This window comes from Lonchura striata, chromosome 1 (assembly GCF_050655825.1).
Source record: "Lonchura striata isolate lonStrDom1 chromosome 1, ASM5065582v1, whole genome shotgun sequence".
Taxonomy (NCBI): Eukaryota; Metazoa; Chordata; class Aves; order Passeriformes; family Estrildidae; genus Lonchura; species Lonchura striata.
In genome coordinates, this window is record NC_140703.1 from 6,032,063 (window position 1) to 6,058,256 (window position 26,194).

Genomic DNA, 26,194 nt, shown 5'->3' on the forward strand with positions numbered 1-26,194 from the left:
GGCACACAGCAGACGGTGTTGGTAGGATGCCCAGCATGACTCCCCAGCTGATGCTTTCCATCACTACTTTGTTACAGACAGAAAATCCATCCAGCCTCACTCCAGCAGAATTTGCAGGGTGCTGGTATCAGTGTTCCTGCCACTCTGGGTCCCATCATGCCTCTGAAGGTTTTTCTACACCAGCTGAGCATGATCCTGCTCTTCGTCTCCCTTGCAGTCTCCTCATCCCACCCATACAGCAAAACCTCTCTTTAAATCCTTTGATAACCACTAAAGCACTTTAACAATAAGGTCTCACCCAGTAGGACCCTGACTCCACAGCCAATTTCTCTTGTAGCTGTTACTCTTGGCATGATGGCCCAGGAGTCCCACATTAAACCTTTCTGCCGTGGGACTGGGGAGTAAATCTTGGCAGGCAATTGGCTTTCAGCCAATTGAAGCCTGGTTCTGAATATTCACCTTCTCCATTCAGCCCCTCAGGGGACCCAAACCCCACACGGTGGAAGAAATTAATTTCTAAAAATCCTAGCAAGTAAGAATCACACCATAACTTCTGGATACACCAGGCCAGCCCGTGCTACATCATGGAGACCTCAGTTGTTACAGCAGCAGCTTGCATTCAGGCCTCACCTAAATTCATGGTGATTGGACCTGTGTCTTATCACAAGCAAGCTGGGAGAAAAGGGACCAGAGCAAAGCCTTGGTGGCCCAGAGGAACTGCATGCCCACAAGGGAGGCAACAGCATCTATTCATGTGTTTTTCTTCTTAACCATAATGTCTCTGCAGCTTCTGGGCACGAGTCTGCTGGCTCTGTGTTCACATGCAGTAGATGGTGGGATGCTTCTAAGAGGAAGTGTGCAGCTCGTTCCCTTCATGGGTCCCCTGAAAAATACTCCTGCTTCCAAGAAGATGAATTCCCTCGCCACAGGTGGCAGCCCTGTGGGTGTAGGCAGAGGGGTACATTTATGGGGAGCCCTGATGTTTCTGAGTCTAATGGCAAGCAGGATGACCAGTCTGCTCACCAAGAATTACCTCAATATTGAGAAGCAAAGCCCAGTCCAAGACTGCAGACAGTGCTTTAACATCACCCTAAAGGAGACAACTAGTTACAAAAACCTTGATGTACTATACCCACTATGACTGGAAAATTGGCAACGAAAAAGGAAACTGCGTATATAATAACACTAGATATAAAATGTAGTGAAACGTAAATTTTAAGGAATTTAGAGATTTTAGAAGAGCTAAGATTTTAGTTAGAAATAAGCCTTACTAGAGTTAATTAAAATAAATGAGTAGGCCTTGATGAAGTTAGGAGTTTGTAGTTAACTAATCATTGATTGCTTGTCAGCACAGTGTTTAGTTAGCTGGGTTTATAATGAAGAATACACAAACTGACAAATAGCTTTAGGAACATAAGACAATTGTGGCCTCCTCTGTTCTGAAACCAATTGAAGACAAGGAATGGGAGTTCTACCAGGAGTTCATTTGTCATATTTGCATTGAAAAGATAGAAAGGTCAGAATGAGGAAGACTTCATTGACTTCCTCATTTTGGGACCACTCCCCATGAAAGGAACACCGACCCATTTCAAGGGACAAACTACACATGTTTAATAGCTTTTGGAGTAAGTAGCATGGGAAGTGGGGAATGGGATGTACCAAAATGATGAATATGTATTTGTATTTTGTGTATTCAATACTTGTATGGATAAAAAGACTCTGTAATCACCTGGAAGGCACGGTGTGTATTTGAGAGCTATCCCACACGCTGCCCGGTGTCGAATAAACACACACTTTCTAACTTTAAACTATTAGAGAGTTTTTGTCCATCACAGATATTGGTAGTAGATCAATATCCATATTTTTTAAATAAATCAGTACTAATTAGAAGGGGAAATAGTCTGCCATGACCCGAAGATGACACCTAGGGATTGCTGGTTAGACGTATGGTCTGTGCAGGAAAGTAAAAAAGTAATAACCCACGTGTTACACAAACGAGCTGCTGAACCTATGATTCCATCTGTAACATCTGCAGTCATACCGTATAGACTGGAGAAAGGATGGAACTAACATTTTTAGCATACTCCCAGGTTGATGCAACATGTTATGATCACAGCCAATTAAAAATGTGCACTATGAAGGGAAAGACATATTGGGTTGGAGAAAATTCAAAACATTAACAAGTTTGCTTGCAATATGGCAGAACCTTTTGTTTTGCAAGGGATGAAAGAGGCATAGATCCGAAGAGTAGAACGAAGCAAATAGCTCAAGAATTAAGAAAACAGGAATCAGAAGCAAGGGAAAAAAGTATAAAGCAGGAAAAGTTAAAAGCATTAAGTGAACAATATGAGCATCTAGAACAGTGTAACAACTGGAGCCTACCCACCACAAATAAGAATTTGTTTGTAGACCTGATGCAGGAAATCACTACAGAATTAGGGTTGTCTAATTGTTGGAATTGTGTAGGCATAAAATCAGCAGAGAAATTGCCATGGAAGGGTGATGGTTTAACTCCAGAACAACTTCTAAAATGGAATCATACTCAAATTTCTAGAACATTGAAACAACCTGAAGGGTGGGCTTTAGATCGCAGAGTAACTGGTACCGTTTGTATTAGCCAAAAAGGGAAAAGATATACCAAAATAGTGGGATATACTCCTTGTATGTCTACTTTAGTAATGAATTCAAATTATAACACCAAGACCCATCAGCCAGAGGCTCCCACTGGATTTTGGAGTAGAACTAGAGAAACAAATTGTGAATGGAATAGCTGAATTTGATTATGTTGGCATAAAAGTCCTGGAGATAACCCTTACCAATTCTTAGATGTCATAAAAGATTACTGGGAAAAACCAGGGGCTGTAAACGACCCATGGAAAGCTCCTAATGGAATATACTGGATTTGCAGAGAAAAAGCTTACAGTGAACTACCCCTGTAGGTGGAAAGGATCCTGCACTTTAGAAATGATACGGCCTTCCTTCTTTGTGCTACCAAGGTCTGAGAGTAATATGCTAGGGGCACCACTATATGAGACCCTAGAGAGAGAAAAGAGAGAATTAAAACTTGAATTTCCAAGAGCAGGAGAGGAATGGCCTGCAGAGAGGAGAACAGCGTACTATGGTCTGGCAACTTGGGCTCAAGATGGGAGCTGGGGATATAGGACCCCAATTTACCTACTAAATCAATTAATAAGACTCCAGGCAGTAACCCATCCCTCTCCTCACAGCCTGTCACCTGAGCAGTGTGTCATCAGCCAGCATCCTTGGCACTGACTTCTCCAGGATCAAGGTCTAAGCTTTCGCTGGGTGCACAAAATGCACCCTCAGATGAAAAGTAGGTCCTGGATTCCCAAAAAGTAGGTGCCTGGAAAGTGATCCTCAGAGACATGGAGATGTTAGCATATGGTGGACACAAGGAGGAAGCTTAGCTGATCCTGTTCTTCCCTGCAAAGGTCTCCAAGTGTTTTGCCAAGGTGCATCATGGGGTGGACACTTACCCTTATGTTTTCACCTCTACAGCCAAAGGGAAGACAGCCTGTGAAAGCAGTGTGCTGACTGTGTGGGAGGGATGCTCCAGCTCCCCAGAACCAGAAACCCTGGAAGGCTGGAGCTAACCTCAACAGCTGGATTTCTATCTGCTCCACATCTATCTAGGCTGAGATATGCAGGAGAGGGAGGAACCCAGAACTCAGATAATTGCCACCCTTTGGCACACCAGATCCCCCAGTTCAGCTCAATCTCTCCTCAGAGAAGAGCAGCAGATCCTTGGGCAGTGAGTACCACCCAGGAGAAATATTCACAGCCCCACCTCGGATGAGGACAGAGGGTTCTGATCCAGCCCTGCTCCAGCAAAAGCCATAGCTGTAACAGCAATTGGACATCATACCAAGCCATGGGGACCAACAATCCTGTGCTGCCTTCCTGGTAGTGGCAGCCTTTTTCTCTCACTTAGTTGGACAAGAGAAGGATGAAGGACACAGAAGCAGGGAGAAGGAACAATTTGGGAATATATTAGTCCTAGAAATGTGAAATTTTAAGATCTAGATATATTCGGAATCACCAGAATAGACGGCATAGATGGCAAAGTCTATGACTTCAGGTTGAGCCATCCCTTCTTTTAGGGCATTTTCAAAGATCAAACTTTGCAGGACTTTCTCACCTATAGATTCATTCCTTGCCAACCCCCACAGCAGCCTCTGCTCTCCAAATCCTAGGGAAAGTTTAGATGTGCCCACCAGGAAGAGATTCATCCCCTTCTAGCTGACTAGGCAGCCCCTGGGGGAATGAGGCTCAGCTCAACTGCTGCTTTTAAACACTCCTGCCAAAAAAACACGAGTGTGTAGGAAAAGAAATTGTGTCATTTGTCACAACAAAAAGCTACCAAGAACAACAGGCAGGAGCATGCAGCAAGAAATTGTTTCCAAGTCTGGTGTTTAAGAGCTCATGGCTGATCCTCCATGCAGGTCCCATGCTGCAGAAGGGTATGTTACCAGCTTTGTTCTTGTGCTGCTCCTGCAAATGATAATCCTACTTTTATCACATGTTGTTCTCACAGGAGCTATACAGGATGCTACACTTCCAGTGACAAGCAAATTACTTGGGTTTAAGATGCTTAAAATTTAAAAACCAAGGAGGGAAGAAAGAAGAGGAACCTTTTCGCAACTGTTTTGGTTTTTTTGTGGGTTTTTTTGTTTGTTTGTTTTGGTTTGGGTTTTTTGTTTTGTTTTGTTTTTTTAATTTAATTCTTCGGGAATTAAGGATACATGTAACTTAGATTAACAAAAACATGTAGCTGGAAAGGAGTTCAGGAGCCTGAGTAGACCTCCCTCAGTTGCTGAGACAGGATGGGACATCTCTCAGGGTGTCTACAGCTTGGAGTCTGCTGGGCTGGAGAACAACTTTTGGGGAAAGAACCTGGAACAATGAAGACAAACCATGCAGTGGGTGGTGGTGGCAAGAGTGGAGCCAGCAGGACCAGGGAAGTGATTCCTTGTCTCCATTTGACACTTGTCAAACAGGGCACTGGGACCAGTTTGGGCTCCCCAGTACCAGGTAAATGGTGAGAGAATACAGCAAAGCCACCAAGCTGGTTGGAACTGGAGCTCAGGGCACACAGGGAGAGGCTCAGGCAGGACAGATTTTATTACTGTCTGCAACTTGGGATGGTGTAGAGCTGAGAGAGGGACAAGCTCTCATGGGAGACACTCAGTGATAGGAAAAGAGTTAACAACCCAAGTTAGAAGAGAAGAGAAAATTGAAGTAGAAAACCTTTTCCCCATGAAGGTGGTCAAACAGTGGAACAGGGGTCTGGGTTAGGGAACCTCCACCTTTGGAGATACTTGAAACTCTCTTGACAAAAAAACCTGAGCAACCTCAGATCAATCATCAAAGCTGGTCCTTCCAGTCTTGTTTATTCTGATTCTATCGTAAATTATTCCCTGGCCCTGGCACAGGTTGAACAGAGAACCTGTGGCTGCTCCATCCCTGGAAGTGTTCGAGGTCAGATTGGACAGGGCTTAAAACAATCTGGTCAAGTGGAAGGTGTCCCTGCTTATGGCACAGGGGTAGAACGAGATAAACTTTAAGGTCCCTTCCAAACCAAACCATTCTATGATTCCATGTCCTTGTCCTCACACTCCAGTAGAAGGGATTACAGTCTCTTTGGATCATCTTTGCTAATATTCCCTATTGTAAAATGCAGGTGAACCCAGTGGGAAGAAATGATGATGCTCTATGAAAAAATCCTGAGAGAGAAAGAAATGTGCTTGCCACAATTCCCTACTCCTGTAGTTCCAATTTTTTTCCTAAAACACCTAAAGTGCACATTTTCTGTGTGGTCATGCATTTCTTCTCATCACGTGGTAGATGAGTAGAAATGAGACCTTTCCTGTTCTCTTTGGATCTTTTTAATGCTTTGCAGGAGATGCCTCTCTTTTTTTTATAGCAGTACCTCTGACTCTGGCATCACCTCTGCTGGAGAACCTCTCGACTCCTCTCCCACCCCTCAACCCCACACAAAGCCACTTCATATTTCCTATCTGGGACACAGCAATGAGTGTTTAACTTCATCTTGTTAGAAACCAGCTTAAAATTCCAGCTGAGATCCACTGCATGAAGAGAGCTGCATCTGTTTTTGTAAGGCATCAGCTGTATGTCAAGGGAAGAAGGTGGAAGCAGAAGAGCTGCTGTCCATGTGCCAGATGGGCACAGACCAGTCCCAGGCCACATTCACACCTCATCATAGCAGCTTATTAACCAGCAGGTCAAGAGCTCAAGTAGTAACCCCACTGTTTTGCAATGCTCATATAGACATGGAAAGAATGGAAGATACGTTCCACTCCTGGAGGTAATTGGGATATTTGAAGTCTTATCTGTTTGTGGCGTTCATCAGGGTGATCACATAGTGATTGGGTAAGATGCTGTGCAGATTTTTCTCATGCTCATTAGAAAGAGGGACAAGAGGGAACACTTTAAGTTGCAAAAACACATTCAAGAAATGTGCTTAGCTATAGGACTGTGGATTCATCTGCTGCAATTTAAGGAGCTGCCCTTGAGAGCAGCACCAAAACCCTATACAGGAACTATGCATGGCACCTCTGCCTCCAATCCCAGGCAGGAAGAGGTAGAATAAGACAAGAAAGGATAAGATACCACTGGAGCGGGCTAAAAATACAGTTTCGCTTTGTCTCCAAAAATATTTTGGCATAACTTGCTGACTTGAATTTGATCTGTAAATGTTTTCAGCCTGATACCACTAGGAATCCTGACTTTTCCAACACTTACTAACAGGAAATCCCTGAGCTGGAGGGTTTAGCTGTAATGAACTTATTGTATATTCAAGCACTGAACGTCAATTTGGATTACAATGTCAAAAATAAGCACTGAGAGAATGCAGCTGGACCCTGGGGTCACCTGTCAGGAACTCCAGAGTGAAATTTGTCAGATATAGACCAGCACAGCCTTCATTTATATTTTTTTCTGTGCAAATATAACAGCTAAGACTGAACAAACCTACTGTGTCTAGGAGATGAGTTCTCTCATCCTCTCCCCAGCACCTTTCCTACTTTGCACACAATTTCTTTGGCTGGGAAGGCTTCATTAGAGGTCCAAAGAGTTCTGGAGTCTTCAGATATATTGGGAGGCTAAATTCCTCTATTAGTACACATCTAAATCACAGCCACTTGTATCATTCTGGGAGCCTAAAGTGCCAAATGCAATCACGATGTTCTCCCTAATTAATGTCATATTCCCCAAAGTTTCCTCCTAAATTATTCTCACAGAGACTCTCAACATTTTGTAGTTAGCTGGATGGAGAAAATACTTGGAGAAAAGGAAGGTGAAGTTTGGTTCCTCCAACCAAAGATCATAAGACTAAAGTCTTAAAAAAATTTAAATAAAACAAATATAAACCTTTTTTCATAACTCTACCTCATAATTGTCCAACCTGTTTATGGTGAATCTGGGGATAAGATCAAAACTTCATTTGCTTTGAGGGAGCATTGAACTTCTTCTGCCTTGCACATGCTCACACACAGTCATCTGGCCATGTGAATTACCCCTGTGAATTACCAAAGTCAGGAATGGCATTTGCAGGGCACTTGCAGCCTCTTTTCTTCCCTGCAAACACTCAGCAACATGAGGAGCTGGTCATCTCATCCTTTGTCCACTCCTCCTTCTGGTTTCCAATCACTGGGAACAATCTTGGCCTAGAAGCATTTGCTCTAGCCAAGTCATTAAAAATCACCCTACAAAACTTTATGCTCTTCCTCCTCTCCTCTGTTCCAGTGACTGCTTGTGTAATTCAGATTCCAGAGCCTGTAATTTGCTCTGCTTTCACTAACTACACTAGCACCAAAATTAAAGTGAGGGACATTAAGTCAAACTAAAGTCATACCTGTTTCACAGTGGTTTTGTCAGGGAAGAAGGTAGTTCACAGAATCATTTTTGTTGGAAAATATCATTAACATGATTGACTTCAACCATTCCCACAGCACTGCAAAACCCACCATTTAACCTTGTTCCCAAATGCTGTATCCACACAACTTTTAAATCTCTCTTGGGATGAGGACACTACTGCCCTGGGCAGTCTGTTCCTGGGGCTGGACAGGCTTGTAATGAAAATGATGAAAAGTTTTGGGACGCATTTGTTTTGGCAGGTAGAGAATGATCAATGGTGTCTGTTTTGCTTGTTTATCTTATGCTGAAAATCACAGCTGAGGCACAAGTTTCAAGATGCTTAGCCAAAGAGCATGAAAAATGTTCCTCCACTCCACCACTCATCAGCTTGACAGACTGTTCAAGGCAGCAACACTTTTCATTAAGTCTGGAGGCTTTGCTGCACAGAGCGAACCCGCACACTCCAGCGCCTGATATCTAGGGAGGATTAAAGCTTCCCTCTTTGACCCTTTAAGTTCCCAGCAAAGCTGACATCATCTTGGAATTATCAGCCAGGACAAATCCTACCCCAATTTAGCAAACCTCCTCAATGGACAATAGGGTAGCCAAACTACTTTTTGTTGTCACACTATGCATTATTGACAAAGTTATCACTATAAAAACACTGAGCCAAGCCAGCCAGGGCCCTCCACTTACTCCAGCATGAGAACATTTCCTGCTAACTCAGGAGAAAATACTATTAAAGGCACACGTGGAAGCAAAAGTAGAGTGCTGCCACAGGTTGTGGACCTGCACTTGCCTTGTATCAATGTTCAAAGTCCAAGAAAGGTGATCTGGGAAAGGAGGGGTCCATGTGGTAGATGAGGAATAGAAAATCCAAAGGTGAGATGTTAAAATGAAATGAGGTAGCTGTGCAGCAGGAACATGTTTGAATGTGCTTAAACTCACCAAGGAATTAAAGATGCTGTAGTTTCAAGAGTTTTTAGCTGCCCAAGTCAATACTCTGAACAGACACAGAATCACAGAATCATTAAGGTGGGAAAAGCTCTCCATGATCATCAAGTCCAACTGTTCCCTGAGTTCTGTCAAGGCCATCACTAACCCAAGTCCCCAAGTGCCACATGTACACATCTGTTAAACCCCTCCAGGAATAGGGACTCCACCATCACCCTGGGCAGCCTGTGCTGGTGCTGGGCAACATCTTTTGGGGAAAAAAGTTTCCCTGGTATCCAATTTAAACCTCCTGTGGCACATCTTCAGCCTGCTTTCTCTTGTCCTATCACTTATTCCCTGAGAGAAAAGACCAACACCCACACAGGACAAAGGGAGATGTGACAGACATCAGTAGGTGGAGAAGCCATACAGAATCCACAGGGCACTTGCCCTTCAATGCCATCTGAAAAATTTGTGAAGTTATCAATCTTTTTCCAAAATGAGTAATTTTTTTGCAGTTACAAATGTAACAGAGAAACAGAAAATAGGGAATGTTTTTAGAGAATTCCAGGTAACATTCAGCCTGCTCAGAGGGTTTTAAAGAAGGTGTTCCCAGACTGCAGAAAACCACCATACAATTGCTTTCATCCTTCTCTTGCACAGGAACTGATGGTGTCCTGCCTGAGCACACAACACATCTTGTGCTGGAGAAATCAGATTCCTGAAAGAAAAACCAGAAAAGCAAGGGCTGAAAAAAGGAGACAGATGGTTTTCTGCAGCAGAGCTCCACCAAGGAAGGACAAGCATGTCCTCCTTTGGAGACACCCTGTAAGGAAAAGATTTTCTTCCCAAAAATGCCTTGCTTGTAGCATGTATAGATCTCAGATGAAAATAAATGCACTTAGCATTGGCATTATTGGCAGTACTAGCAGCAATCAACTGGCCAGTTAGATAGTGCCTTCCTGAAAGGAGAAGTGCAAAAAGACTCATAAGCAGAACAGTCAACAAGAGATACTGCTGGGATTCAGGTTTCAGTAGGGATAGGTAACCCAACTATCCATCGTGATGTCACCATTTTGTCACCTTCTGCATGAAGCACAAAGAGAGGAACGTCTCCCCAAGAGCAGGAGGTCCTCTGCGTGCCCTGTCCACAAGGCACAACCTCACACCCTCGTGCCTGGCAGAAGCACAATGGCTGGGCTGGCAGGTTTTCTACGTGTACCAACTCTGCATGTTCAAGGTTTACAGATTTTCATGCATCTTAACTGACTGAGCTGCCTTATTGCTGTATTTCAAAATAAATGCATTTTGCATGAAATTTTGAGGCAGGTAAGAATGTTCCATGCTTGTACATCTGTTTTATATAAAGGGAAGTATGCTGTGGCAGTTCGGGAGTTGCCAACGGGTTCTCATCCGTGGTTCACTCAACACCTGAGATGAGACCATACAACCTGATTTGCAAACTCCTTTTTAACAGAGACATAAGAAACACACTACATAAGGCAGCTGGCCAGATGGACTCATGGAAGTCCAGGCACAGCTCACAGTTGAAGCACTATCAGCAAAAGATGCTCTGAGGGCTGGAGCAGCTCTGCTGTGATTAAAAACCAAGAGAAATAGTATTCTTCAGCTTGGAGAAGTCTCCGGGAAGATCTTAGAGCCCCTGCCAGTGCCTAAAGGGGCTCTAAAAGAGTTGGAGAGGAATTTTGAAAAAGGTCCTGGAATGACAGGACCGAAGCAAATGGCTTTCCACTGCCAGATATTGTTAGATGGAATATTGAGGAAAAAAAATCCTTTCCTGTGAAAGTGGTGAGGCCTTGGTACAGGTGGCTCAGGAAAGCTGGGGCTGCCTCATCCCTGGAAGTGTTCAAGACTAGGATGGATGGGACTCTGAGCAACCAGGTCTAGTGGGAGGTGTCCTACCCATGGCAGGAGATGGAACTGGATGATGTTGAAGGTCCCTTCTAAGCCTATTCTGTGATTCTAATAAAGTAACCTAGTAAAGCAAGATTGAAGAGTCCTGCAGATTATATGTTGAGCCAGTCAATGCAATACATTCACCATCAAACTGTGCAGCAACAGATGTAACATCTCACAGTTATTTAGGGAAAAAAAGCTTTCATACTATTTAATGAAAAACTGTAAACCAATGTTGCAATTTACCATATACAAAATAAAGTCATATTAAAATAATGAGCAATTAAAATTTGATTCATGAATGTTTTTTTCCCCTGGAAAATATTTTTTCACCTGGAATTAAGAACAGCTCAGCTGCAGACTGGAGGTGCTCATGGCTGCCCAGAGATACCAGCTATGCCACATCATTTCAGAGCCAACAGAGCACATTTCCACTTGAAAGAGATCAAGATCCAGACAGTAAGTAGACATACCTTCTCTGGCCATTTGAAAGGTGAAAGAACAAGGCAAAGAAGAACCCAAGGTTTACCTAAATTAAAGTCCACTTTTCCAGCAGCATCTCCATCTTCTTCACTTTCAGGCAAATGTATTTCAGTAATGCTGTTCAACATTTTAAGATAGCTTAAAGTAAAATTTCTCTCCTATTTCTTCCCACTTCAGCCCTGGACTATACAGATGATGCCCTGGGATTTTACTCTCTGCTGATAGACTGGGTAGGAGGGAAAAAACCTAACCCAGAAAACCTCATAATAATGCCTGGAGAGTCCCTGTAGCTCTTCACATTTCACTGCTTCCCACCAGACTCATGAGCTGGGGACAGACTCCTGCCAAGACTCACGCAGCTGACTCCTGCTGCATTTTGGGTAGGCATATGTTAATTATACATTAATTATTAGCTGGGATCACAGAAGGTGCTGGACGAATAGCAGTGCTTCCCTGATGAAGGAACACAGTATTTCTACTACCCATAAATGTCTACAAATCCAGCTTAACCCCAGCCCCAGTGTAGGGCTGGAGCTATTTTTCTAGCTGCATGCCATCTTTTGGGGAGAAGCATGAAAAAGTACTAGCTCTTCTGAAACAGGATTTGGAACCACCAAGGCAGTCAGTGTTTCAGGTAAATCATCTTGCCCAACCATTCACATTGTAAGCAATATTGATTTGATGATCAATAAGCCAAGGAAGGCCACTGGGGTTTAAACTAAGCTCATGAAGAAAACAAACACAAAAGAGCCATTGAAGAAGACACACAAGTTGAGAGATACAAATAAATTTTATTTTATAAAGACAGATGAGCTTTCCTGCAATTGCCAACATAGTTTTAATGTGTCATTTACTATATGATATTCTAGTCTCACTTATTTTAGATACCTGATCAAGCAAGGATAAATCAATGCTGTTGTGCTTGCTATAAAAATATAGTGGGATCTGATACTCCAAAACTAATATGCTCAAAAATCTTAAGGATTTCTAATGAGGGATTAGACTGAGATTGCAATGAAATGCTTTCTCAATTTGAAGACAGTTGCAGACTTTTAAGTGCCACAGCTGTGCAGGAACTGAAAGGCTCTTGGAAATTTAAAGTACACTGTGATCCATTATCTCACCCTCAAACCTCCTGTTTGTTTCTCTTCCACTACAACTATTTCCAAAGTAATTTACAGGGGGTCAAAAAAAAAAAAAAAACAAACCCCACCAAAAGGAGAAAGCTATGACATGGCTGCAGTCTGTACAACCCTCTTCCTCACAGCCACAGTCTATGCTTCATCAGCCCTGTGATGCTGTCCCACCACACACCACCTGCTACAAGGAAAGTGGTAGAAGTGGAAGAGAAATACAGGAATAATTTAAGGCTACCTTAAAGATACAGCCATAGAAAGCCCATCTGAGCAGCTTTGTGCAACAGATACAAAAATTAACCATAGTGTTTAGCACATTACCAATTACAAGGGTTAAACAGGAACAGCAACACAACATTGGGGAGGAGAACCAGACTTCATTTGGTTTGTGCAACCTGAGAAATAAACAACTAATGGAAAAAAAAAAGTCCCATGATGCTGTGCAAACCTAATTTCACAAGCTGCTAAATTGTGCTGAGACTCTCCACGTTCACCTACGAAACACAGTGACTTCACAACTACTCTTTGGGCTGCTTTGAAAAGTCATCATCACACACAAGCTAATGGTTTTCTGTTCTATAGGAGCACGAGTGTGTGTACAAACAGGCCCGTGCTGCCTCGAGCGTGGCAGATCCCATCCCACAGGGTGCAAAACTGACCCAAAGTTACTGAATTTCACCTGAATTTATACTGGTATCAGAAGATGGTACAGGGCCCAGGACAGAATATGTTATGCTCATCACTACAAAGTGCTGTTCTTTCAGGTGTTTATTTTTCCTTCTGTAGGCAAAATGACAGCAAGAGCTTCCTACCTGTTCCTTTCCAAAGATGATGGCAGTGCTTTGAGCTTCTGTAGCACTTCCTTTGGGGAAGTTTTCATGAGGTTTAAACAGAGGAGCTAATGTGGGGGAGGAGATACTCACAGATGTGTCCAACTCTGTACCTGAAATCATGTTCAGTGTCTCAAAATCAAAGTATCCAAGTACTCCCATCTAGCACATCATCCTGGGACAGACTGAAGCCAGCAAATTGCTGCAGAGAGGCTCTATCCAACCACTCAACTGTGGACACAACCATTAAAAGCTAATTGAAGAAATGTGAATATAGTTTTAATACAATCATTAAGGCATTACCTGGAAAAATGCATATTCTAGAACAGTGCTATTATGTATACTGGTTCTCACAAACATGTCTTGTTTTGATAACAGAAAGCTGAGATTATACATATCAGTATTTTTAAAAAGTTAATTTCAGCTAGCCTTACAGTGAAGTTAGGAAAAGACTACGTTGTGGGTTCAAAAGAAAACAAAACAGGGAGAGATAAAAAAAGCCAGACAAGATGAATTATTTTTATTCTGCTATATACTTTTATATTTCAGAGCTCACAACTGAGCTCAGATTCTTGGGTATACAATATAGAAATCAAGAGCAATGAAATCCAAACTGAAATACATACCAGGAATCACAAAGAAGGCTGCAAATTGCTTTCTCATTAGTGCAGCTGAACACGTGTGGCAGTGGTAACCTATCCAACAGCAAAATGCACCTCCAGCAAATACTGGAAGTTTCTTCCCTCAAAGTATAGATGGTTAAAAAAAAAAAAAAATCAGATTAATTATGTTAAGTGCCTCCTTTTTACAGAGGATGGAGAAATTCCACACATTCACCTAATTCCAAAGTGCTTCATTCCCAGTCTGGGTTTTTTGGAAGATGTCTGAAGTGTTTCATGGCACACTGCTCCCACTGCACACCTTGGAGGGTAGCAGCTGAACCCCATGTTGGTACTGGGCTCGTTAAGTCCCTTCTAATGAGATCTGTGCCCAACCTAATTGGGGAATGGTCAGGCTGAGATTATTAAACAGAAAAAAAATCTGTGTAATAATCACCTTAGAGGTGATTTACTCCTCAAGGTTTCCACTGGTAGGAAGAGCAAGTATGGAGGAAAAGAGGAGTGGAAAAACTCCCAAATGTCACTTCTGATTAACCAGGTGCAAGGAAACTGCATAAAATCACACAGGTGCTCATTCTCTATCAAGTTCACACTGCCAACTGAAGACTTCTCAGTGCAAACTAGAACTTCAAAGGCTACAGAGTACAGCCAAAATAAAGTTGTCCAACTGTAGCAAATTCATGGTATTTCTCTAATACTGACTACATTGCTCAAGCAAACACAGGAATACATGGGAGAATGTAAAGACATCTTACCATAAAAATATATTAAAGGGTTTTTCTTCTGAAAAGATTAAAATAAATTTAACTCTAAATAATAATTAAGAACATAACAAACATTCATAGAAGGGGCTGATCAGCACTAGAAGTTGTTTTCAGAAAAGCTTTTATAAATGGGTTCCAATGCCCAAGAAGAAAAAACAAAAAAACACAAAACCTCCAACAGATTATAAATACCAAACATAAAAGGACTTAAAGCAGAATGAAGTTACCTGGGCTGTGAATACACCATGATCCTGTGTTATTGTGCTCAAGTCCATTTGTCTAACACCATAGGAACAACTTTAGCTTTTTTATTTTCATAATTAATATAAAGAATAAGTGCAATTTTATTTCTATACAGATCACTGATTTCACTTCAATGTCTGCTATCAAATCTCCATCCGAGCTCACTTGTCCGAACTTTTACGAGGTCTGCGGAAGCTGGACATGTTCTCATTCAGTGCACAGATCCTTCGAGAGAATTCCTCAAACTCCCCTAAGACTTGTTCATCACACTCAACTGCTACAGCGTGTTCCACTGGGATGGAGGTAAAGTCTTCCAGCTGATCTCCTGTGCTGAACCCTGTTGCTTCCATACCCATGATCTCCTCTGCCTGCTCCACAGTGCAGCAAAGCACAGGGCTCAGTGAGGGCTGAAACTCACAGGGCTGCTCGTTGTTCATGGTGTCAGAGCACTCACCAGGCAGAAATGCCCCATTTATTGCACTAGAACGTCCTAGGAAAGATTCCTGCCTGTCTTGGGTATTGTTTAGGCTTCCATTTTCTCCATTTAAACTACTGCACAAGTCCTGGCCTTTTTTGGTATTTCTTTTGGAGGAGTCCATAGAGGTGTCCAAGGAAGAACATATGGGTCCTGGTTTTTTATCCAGCTCTCCAACACAGGCTGTGACAGCAATAGGCTGTGTTAAAGCAGAGTTGTAACTAGGAGGAGGAGTTTTGTACTCTAGTCTCTCGCTTCCTGTGCTGGCTCGTTTTCGGAGTCCTTTATCTGGAGAAGGAAGCCCACTGGAAAAGCCGATATCCAATCTGCCAAAGCTAGAGCTCTGTCTCTTTGGAACAGGAATTGCACTGGATATATGGTGCCGATCGCTACAAAAGAAGGAAAGAACAGATCACACCCATCAGGCATGCTCACGAGCAATGCAGATGTTTAACCAAAGGCTGAAACAATTGTTTTATCACAACTCCAGGCTCTGTTTGGCCATCAACTTCTATCCCGAAGTGTTAAAACCCCAAACACATTAATGCTGTATGAACCACAGAAGACAGCCCAGAGGATAGCTGTACTGAAAACCAGTGAGGTTGTGTAGGAACACTAACACAGCTCTATGGTTTGGCAAGCCAATCACACAGGAAATTATCACATTACGCTAATTTGCACTGTTAACACCATTTTATGGGACTGAGCTGCGCTTATGGAATATTACTATTGACCATATATTTATGTATTTATGGGCTATACTGGGTCATCATAAACTCTTCAAAAGTGAGTAATAACAACTGAGCAAAGAATGAGCAAAGAATCCAACAGTGGACTTCCCTGACAGCTGCACAAAGGAGAAAAACCACACCAGCTTCACTATTGGCAGAGAGTTATTCTTGCCACAAGGCTGTCAGACCCCAAGAAGCATTTGCACAATGCTCTCAGGACAGAGTGGAATTGCTGGGGTGTCCTGTGAGGGCCAGGAGTTGGAGCTGATGATCCTTGTGTGTCTCTTCAACTCAGGGTATTCTGTGACTCTTTAGCAAGTGTTAATCAGCTCAATTTAGGCACAGCAGCAACTCTTCTACAAAGCAGAAGAAATTAAAGCATCTGGGTAAACCAACATGAAAACTGAGGTGTCTGGCACCAGAAAAACAGCTTTAAAAATTGTTGCAGAGAACATACAAATTTATATTTCCCCTCAAAGGAAACATTCCTAAATTCCTTCGTAAAACTAGACCTTACACGAAAATGGGTGAGAAATTAATTAGTTTGCAGGGCCAGGAGAGTTTTTAAGAGGGTCTTACAACAAGGCTACTCAAGCTAACATGTATTGTTCAGGCATATCTAACCTCTTTAGTACAGCAGCCAAAACATCTTCCCTTCCTTACTAAATTGAACTGGTAGGATTATCTATACCAAGTGATTTAAATGTAGTAGCAGTAAGTTACTCATTCTGTCATCTACAAAATAACTTCTCAGTTAGCAGAGTAGGTAAGGGCTGCTCCATAGGGCAGTAAAGCAGGAATTATCTCCATTTGTTGAGCAGATATTCAAACTAATGCATTAGAACAAAAACGGCTTGCAGACAGATTCTTTGGCTGACATGCACTGAAATGGACCTTAAGACTTTAAAACATGTTTTAAGCTGCTGGAGAAATATGGAGGCAGAGTTCAGAAACTGTCCATTGTTACCAATAAATATGAATAAGATGGGTTGAGCATCAGTCAGGAATAAATACAGGGATAACATACCAAATCTGATAATGGAGGAATAAAGTCAACAGTATGGTTTATCTGCTTATCAAATATTATCTAACACATCTGGATAGAAGTAAATATGTATAAAGGGTTTTAGAGATCAGCCATTCAAGAGTTCCACAGTCACTGGAAGAAAAATGAGAGAAGGGTGGTAATCCCCAATTTGAGAGCAAGTTATGATCAGTGAGAAAGTCATCTTCCCTGGATGCCTCTTCTTGATCATAGGGGGCAACCTAGGCAACAAGCTCAAGCTGAGTGACAAGTGCCTACAAGGCAAACATAAAAAGATAAATAGCTCTCTTGTAAGTAGAACAGTGGTCATAGTCTTGCAGGCAAGTAAAACAAATCCGTAAGGACTCTGTGTACAGTGGGTTAAACTGTTTTTTCCTGTACTATCAGGAAACAATTTAATCCAGTTTTTCCCTCCAGGTGAGAATAGAAGTCATGTTGAAGTTTTAGTTCAGAAGTAATGTTTAAACAGAGGCACAGAGCTCAGAATACAAGGCTGCTATTAATACCTATGAAAACAAGGAGCTGATGGAGAGTGTCTATTCCATTTGTGTTTTCCTTGAGGCTGTTCTGTTACCAGAATTCACAGCATTCACATCAAAGTAAAATCCAGAGATAGAATCCCATAATAGAATCCCAGAAGGGTCTAGTTTGAAAGCGACTTTCAAGACCATCTAGGTCCAATCCCCCTGCCATGGGCAGGGACACCTTCCACTAGACCAGGTTGCTCCAAGCCCCATCCAACCCAGCCTTCAACACAGGCTCCCCCACCTTCACAGGGAAGAATTGCTTCCTGATTTCTAAACCAAACCCACCCTCCATCAGTTTAGAGACATTGTCCTTTGAGCTTCACAGTTCATGAAATTAATAAAAATATATAAAAGTATATAAAAAAGAGAGTAATTTTAGGAAACTATCATCCAGTAACACACTTTAGAGACTGTCAGGTATTGTCCCCAGTGAGAAGGGTTTGGCTTGAAGGAGCACAGCCCTTTACTCTACGGCACAGCCTTGAGCTGAATTATTCAGGTTGGGCTGATTCAGCTTCCAGCAACAATCCCCTGGTTGGTCTCCTGGGACACACAGACAGGTGTGGACATCTGTCCAAAAAGAATGGCCTGTGACTTACTTACAGAGTATAAAAATTGATTTGATTAACTGTTATTAGGGCCTGTTGACTTTTAGTCATCAGGTTGGATGACACTAGAACTGGCTACGCATATGGTTATGTATAGTTCCTGTCAGAAAGCAGGATTTCTAAATTTAAAAAAAAAACTATGAGAAGCCTCAGGTCACCAATTTCAATGTTTCAATTGTATCTAAATCTAAAAAGCCAGTTCTAACAGTCTGACTTCATCTCTAAGTTTTTCTGGCAGCAAAATGACAAAGTAGTTATTTTCTCCCTAAATAGTAATTTTTGCGAGTTAACAAATAGCCAGTTTGAGCATTCTTAGCCCTAAGGTGGAAGACACAGACTCCCCACTGTAAACAGGTGAGATGAAGTGACTGAAGTGAGACACAAACACTTCTGAAATTGTTTTCTTAGTGAACACATGGTGGTTGCAGTTTTGACAAAATGTTTCTTTGGTCAGATTCACCTGTGATTATTCAATCTGTCTGAAAGTGGCTCAGAGAAACTGTAAACCAATATGAGGGACAAAATACAATTTGCAGGCTCAAATAGGTATCTTTTCCTCCCCACAAAATGTATCCTGTGAGGAATGTTACTGGATCACAGATGGACAAAATACTAAATTTTGATTGCCTGGCCAAAAGCCAAAATCCACAGCTACAGCTCTTTGCTATGAGAATGCTTAAAAAAACCTGCAAAAACCTAAACATCATTTGATCTTTTTGTGTTGTAAACTATGACCTCATGGCAGTAAGAATACTAAATTAAGGTGTTTTGGTTGGTTTATAGCTATCTGAGACGCTTGAAGTTCCATGAGTAGTTCAGAGCCAATATCCTGTCAACTGTGCTAAAAAGCAGTAATAGTTTCTCACCTTCTTAGAGATTACTGGTAAAATAATGTACAATAGGAAGGCTGCCAATATGAAGTTAAGATGAAACTGCATCTTTTGGCAGCTAAGAAATTCAGCTACACATTTTAAAAATGAAATCATCTTAAATCAAGCCACCAGAGTTGTCATAACTAAGAAATTTTGGGCTCTTCTTGATTCTAGCAGTATATTAATCAAGACATAGCCTCAAAACACAAGCTTTGGCACTCAAGTATTTTTGAGTAAAGTCTTTAAATGCAGCTCAAAAGGGCATTTCCCTGCATAGAGACAAGCTATTCAAAAGGAGTATCGTGTATTTGCCAGCATTAGATAAGTCTACTGTCTATTCACTAAAAAAAATCATCTTGCTGAACTGCTCAGGTTTGCAGCATGTTCTTTACTTTCTATTAATCACAAATAATATCCCTCACAAATTACACAGTGGGGGAAAAAAAGAAAGTTGAAGAACAGGAGAGAAAATTAGTCAGTCTCTTGATTTAATGCAACCATAATCTAAAGAGCCTAAACTTGCGAAAGGTAAATCTGAACATGCAAAAATAAATAAAACCATTTTAATTAAAAATGTTAAAAATGGACAGGCTACATGAAAGTGGGGATTTGAAGGGGACTTCTAAAAAACAGGGTGAGCAACTTTTTAAAGAGGCAGAGAGGGAAAGGACAAGGGGAAACAGTTTTAAACTAAAAGAGGGGAGATTTAGATTAGAAATTAGGAAGAAATTATTGGCTGTGAGGGTTTTAAACTGGAAGAGGTTATATTTAGATTAGAAATTAGAAATTCTTGGCTGTGAGGGTGGTAAGGCTCTGGCACACGTTACCCACAGAAGCTGTGACTGTCCCATCCCTGGAAGTGTTCAAGACCAGGTTGGACAGGGCTTGGAGCAACCTGGTCTGTATCCCTGGCCATGGTCTGGGAGAACATGCCTTTAAGGTTCCTTCCAATCCAAACCTTTCTATGATTTGGTCTCAAACGCTGGAATAAACTGCTTGCTCACAAGAAAAAGGATTTAGGACAAAAGCTGCATAGGGCCTTCTGCATCCACAAAAGCTAACCTAAAAAAACTGAGCTACTTTTCTGGAAGCCAGTGAAACTCTAGGACTAAAAAAACCTGGAAACAGAGAGAAGTATTCCTAAAAGGAAACAGAAAAGATTTGGGGGACAAAAGTAAACACAGCAGGATATTGGTACCAGGAGAGGTATGAAGATGGAAGCAGAGCTTGCAGACCTGCAAGCTTGCTGCAATAAATTGCACAAGTTGGGATGTGAAAACATGTATTAATAATTGAAGTGTAATGCCTAAGCAACCAAAACAACAAAAATCTCACCAGGCTCAGGGACCCAGCTACTAAACCTTGAGGGGCAAACACTGGACTCTGCAGACCTTCTAAAGAGACAAAGGCTAGCCCAGAGCTCCAGACAAAACAGGGGAACTCACAGAAGATTGAAGCAGAGACTTTACAGCCTGATTTGCTCTAATGGGTGTATAAGTGAGCTCTTCTACAAAAGCCATGGAGGATTTTTTGGGTTTGCTTTTAATCTAAAATGGTGGTGACAGAATTTAAATTCAGAAAAACCCAGCTACAGTGCTCAGAAAAGAAACTGAAGACCAGCAAGAGAACCAAACAAATCAGACAGTGCAAGTGAGTACGTGGATAAGAAAACCTCTTGTGTCCCTACTCTTATCCTGCAAATAAAGAATAACCTGGAAACATTTTAATGACTACAGTTTGTGTCAGAGGGTATCAGACAACTCACAGTAATCTGAAAACAAAAAATTCCTTCAAATATTCATTTTACCAGTTAGTGGTTTGTCTGCTTGTTTCAATATTCACAATCAGGTATTCTCCACAGGACAGTGGACATCTGTATTCTGCCCAATTATGAAAGTCTAGCCAGTTTTCCCCTCAAGCCACACTCCCTGTAAAGCCTCATTTCCATTTATATTATTAAGAAGCACTAAGAAGCATTGATTGGTAATAATGAGTTAAAAAAAAAACTATTCTGGACGTGAGAACAAAATGAGGCATAGACATCCATGGGGAGAAGGGAATGGGATACTCCAGAAGAACTATGCTTAATATTCCTACATGGAAATCTTATCCAGCCAAAGAAAAGAAGTGCTTTCTTTTGTTAATGATCGTGCATCACCTACAGAAAACAACAAGATTGTATGGTGCCAAACCCTCTGAAGCATAATTAGTTTCCAGATCAGTTCCTCAGAGACAGCATATGCCAGAAGGGAAGAACAGGTATCCACACTGAAAATTATTCCCATTTCATATGTTCAGTGTCAACCCACTTCTGCTTATTCAAGACTATACCAGACACCCATGACCTGCTCCCCCTCCCACTCTACTGATAAGCAGAGAGAAGTGCTACAAATGTCACAGTCTGGCCTTTCATTATCAGATGTTCTGAGGGGAGCACACATCATCTGAGGATTTTTACACTACTGTAATGGATACCACACAAAAACTCACTGTGATATTTTCCCAGTGAAGAATGCTTTTCTTTATGCATCTTGCTAGAGAAAAAAACAAAAGCAGGGAGAATCTTTTCAGCTGTGCCTGAAATTACTTACAGAATAAAACTGCACAAGGGGCTGACCTTCCTCTTCTCAGGACCTATTTACTTCCTCTGTTGGCTGAATTGAATTTCCATCAGGCAACGCTTTTTACAGTATTGCTACAAGTGGAAACTTTTCCTAGTCCTGTATTTGTTTTCCTTAGCTAAGACTTCAAACAGCAACCTGGAGGTGGGGGTGATGAGCCTGAAGAAGAGAAGGCTCCAGATACCTTAAAGCCCCTGCCAGTGCCTGAAGAGGCTCCAAGTGAGCTGCACAGGGACTTTGAACAAGAGCCTAGAATGACAGGACAAGAGGGAATGGCTTTCCACTGACAGATAGAAGGGTTAGATGGAGTATTGGGAAAAAATTCTTCCCTGTGAGGGTGGTAAGGCCCTGGCACAGGCTGCCCAGAGAAGATGGGACTGCCCCATCCCTGGATATGTTCAAGGCCAGGTTGGATGGAGCTTGGAGCAACTTGATCTACTGGCCATGGCAAGGGGTGGGAAGTGGATGATCTTTAAGGTCTTTTCAGCCCAAAGCATTCTATGATTCTATGATTAGATGAAAATGCAGGAGAAAATAATTGCATAAAGCAAGAGACTGCATGAGTGCATGCAATTCAAAGAGCATAAATTAAAACCATGTGAATATAAACCATCACTTGTTGAAATACACTGGGTAGTAAACTGTGCTTCACATTTAGTAAAGTTCACCTCTATTTAAGGAGAACTGGTTAAGCCTCCTGCTCAAACAACTGCTGCAAGATAAAACTAAACTAACTTTAGCCTTAAACATTCCACTGTCTGATTTGATTTTCTGCAGACAGTGGAAGATGAGTCTGAGTCCTCCGGAGTGAATCAGAACAGAAGTACATGGGATTTCCCTGGAAGATACTACAGCCTTCAGTTATTTATTAAAGTATCTTCTCATTTAGCAACAACACTGAACATGCTACAACTGTTTACATTAGCAGCAATTATATTACAGAGAGGTTGTGTTGTTTATCATTCAGATTCCTCTATGCAGCTTACTTGAATTACACAGTCAGAGACTGCCCAGGCTACAACTTGTTCTGCTTAAGCAGTTTGATACAGAAGGTGCACCTGTTACCAAACATAAAATATGGTCTTAAGACAACAATTAATTCACCTCCCTCTAGTGAAGAACATTTTCAAACAGGATTCCCTTGCTACATCAACCTCTGAGAAGGGTTGTGGGTCCATCATATGGAAAAACTTGTAAAAGCCTAAGAAAACAGTAGAATGTTGTGGACAGTTACAGAGTCTGTATTTTGGGAAGGTCAAAATCTTGCCAAGCATGCTCAGCTTGTTAAGACATGCTGCTTGAGATAAATTCTTACCTTCAATTTTTTTGTAGCGCCCACCTCTTTCTTATAAATTATAAAAAATACTTACCACCTAACCATCAGCCCAAGCTCCATGAAATTTTTCAGGTTAGGAAGAGTTTGCCTTAGATCTGGAGTACTCAGCCCATGCTGGTATCTAAGCTACAAAACCAGAAAAAAAAAATCCTAAAATTAGCACGGCTTTCCAAATCCCAAAGAATACAACATCATGGTCAGTTAAGTCACTAAGTTTTTAGAAAGTTTAGGATGATTATCCAGCAGTTCCAAGATATTTATTCCCTTTAAGAAAATGGTCCATTTACAATTTGTATTAGGAAACCCACCCAAGAACAGGGACAAAATAATCAGTCAACTTGACTCTTAAACCTCCTTACACTTTCTCCATTTACTATCTGCAACAGGAGAGCAGGTTGACAGCTTAATAAAAATATGGCCATTATGGGAAGACACCAAATTCCATCACAATGTTCTGTATTCATGAATTCCAAGTATTTATTTGTGTGTACTTGTCAGAGTGTATTAGTGCATACTGGAATCAGTAATGGAATTATTATAGTAACATCAATGAGTGAAAATACATATTGTCACACAACTGATCAATATCTGTGCTCCTTACACAGTTTATATCAGCATTTAAATGCCTCTTATTAGTATCATAATTAAATCCAGCACTCAGATGCTATTTAGCAAAGGGAATGGCTTTAAACACTGACATACTTTAACCTGGATATTGACTCCTACAAGTTGTTCTTAGGTCGTCCACATGACGTAACTGTCACTGCTGAGAATTATAGACTCCATGTTTAACAAGTCACCAAATTAAAAATACCTCTGAAGAAAACAGCACATGGAAGGAAAAAAGTCTGTCTTTAAAGTTCGAATCTCAAAATTTCAGGGAAACTTTGCAGAGAAATGTATCCCTTGTATGGATAAAATAATAATAAAAAAAAATTAAAAAAACCCAGCACCCTACATTCCAGTATCTCTAAGGCTATGGGAATGATGCACTACCAATTCAATAAGCAGTTCCCAGCATACATTAACACGCTTTAGAAGTCTCTGCTGGACTCCAACATAGGCACACACAGTAACTGCACAAATGTAGTGCTGATAGAGCTATTTGCTGAAACATGGAACAGTCCCACTCAATGTTGAATTTATTTTGTTTAGAATCACACACCTGCTTCCACAATTCCTGACAGCAAGATGCAGGAAAGTATCTTAAGTTTCAAAAATTTTTGACTTCTCCCAAACAATCAGTTTTTCAGAGAAAAAGACTCCTGAAATTGGGAATGATTTTTATGCTTGTCTGAGTTTCAGAAAGAAAAATTATTTTGGAAGAAAACCACCCTTAGTACTGTAGCACTGTACAACAGCTGGCCATTTATTACAGTTTATTATTTCCATATGGACAAAGCCAAATCATATGGCTTGGGTTCATATTTTCTGCTACAATGACAGAACCTGGATTAAGACCACCATACAATATAAATTACAAAACCATCACTACATTCTCCTGATGGGATTATAGTGGAATTGGTTAACTGGAGAACTAGCCCGGAACAAAAGAAATAAAGAAGAAAAAACCCACCAACCTCAAAAATCTTACATTTCTTCCTCCTCCAACAATGAAAAGTTGATGGAATACCCTTTTTTATAGTCATTCTCACATTTTAAGGTTTCAAAGCATGAAAATAAGGTGAATTAAGGGATCTCTCCAACAGCCAAGATCAGAAGAATTCATGGGAGACCTCAGTATCCAAAAATGAGTAAAACCACTGCTTCTACTAAAAGACATTTTCATATTTCCAATAGTAGATATGCATATTAAGTAAAGTTAGGGTGCAAGTTTCATGAAACCCCTAGAAAAAGTTATTATTTAACTTCATAAACTGCATACTATTTTGCTTTGTAATAGATTAAAAGTAAAGCAATACTGCCTTGTGTCTGCTTCAATACAAGCTGCTGCTGATGTATTTACAAACCCACAAGTCGCTTAAAAACCTATCTGCCTTCTGGGACAGAAAAAAAACCATTCACAAATCAGCTGATGAATCGGGTTTTAGTCTGGATTCAAAATTATCACTCCATTAATGCAGTGAAGGTTAACTCCTGTTTTACATAATTATGTAGTAGTCTCACATATTCTGACAAAGAAATCTCTACTTTGCTGCGTGATGCAGGCCACTACAGGTACAATTCCAAATAAATGTGAACAAGGAGGTGGAGGGAGCTTAAAAACAACTTTTTTTAGTTAAAAGATCAGAATTCCTCTTCCTCCTCTCCTTAACCTCTGACAATGTAAAATAACAAATATTAGAAAGGACTGGGGTTTTTTCCCCAATCCATAAAGCATTCTCATACACCTTCCCTTAAGTTTAATTTTTTTTTAACATCCACACCACATATGCAGGACTAGTTAATCCACCTCATCCAAGAAGAACATTTAACATTTAACAACAGTCGTAAGGACTGAATCCAGAGGACACCATGGAGATACATGAAGGGTTGCTGGAGCCCCTCTCTGCTCTGGAGACAGGCTGGGAGAGCTGGGGGTGCTCATCCTGGAGAAGAGAGGGCTCCAGGGAGACCTCCGAGCCCCTTCCAGTGCCTAAAGAGGCTCCAAGAGCTGGAGAGGGACTTAGGACAAGGGGGACTGACTTCTACCTAACAAAGAACCGGGTTAGATGGAATATGAGAAGAAATTCTTGGCTGTGAGAGTGGTGAGGCCCTGGCACAGGTTGCCCAGAGAAGCTGGGGGTGCCCCAGGTTTGGAAAGACGGGGCCCCAAGGCCAGGCTGGATGGGGGTTGGAGCAACTTGATCTAGAGGGGGTTTCCCTGCCTATGGCAGGAGGGTGGAACTGGATGACTTTAAGTTCTGTTCCAGACCAAACCATTCTATGATTCCCTATGACTCGTTACAGTAGGATTCACACAAGTACTTCTTAACATCAAAATCAATTTTAAAAAGAGAAAAATGAAGGAAGGAGCTGCTTTGCTTGTAAGAATTAAGAGGGCAGGAACACAAGAGCAGATAGAGGTAACTATGTGCTGTCTTAATTCTCCTAAGAAACGGTTCAAATTTCAATTGTTGCTATTAAAAGTCACTCATCTCCACACTAAGTTTCCAATGTAATAATTTTCAAAAGTAGCATTTTATTTAAGATTTTA

The 26,194-nt window shown here is 41.3% G+C and overlaps 1 protein-coding gene across 3 annotated transcripts in view; it reads right to left on the reverse strand.

Moving 5' to 3' along the window:
- Nucleotides 1-12,000: 12,000 nt before the first annotated feature.
- UVRAG (UV radiation resistance associated) overlaps nt 12,001-26,194 on the reverse strand; it is an 81,145-nt gene continuing 66,951 nt past the window's right edge. For all 3 annotated transcript variants that reach the window (XM_085590150.1, XM_021532428.3, XM_085590104.1), the window contains exons 14-15: nt 23,072-23,163; nt 12,001-15,686 (exon numbers count right to left, since the gene is read on the reverse strand). In XM_085590150.1, the coding sequence (XP_085446276.1) occupies nt 14,984-15,686; nt 23,072-23,163 (795 nt within the window). In that variant the 3' untranslated portion in view covers nt 12,001-14,983. The remainder of the gene's footprint in view (nt 15,687-23,071; nt 23,164-26,194) is intronic.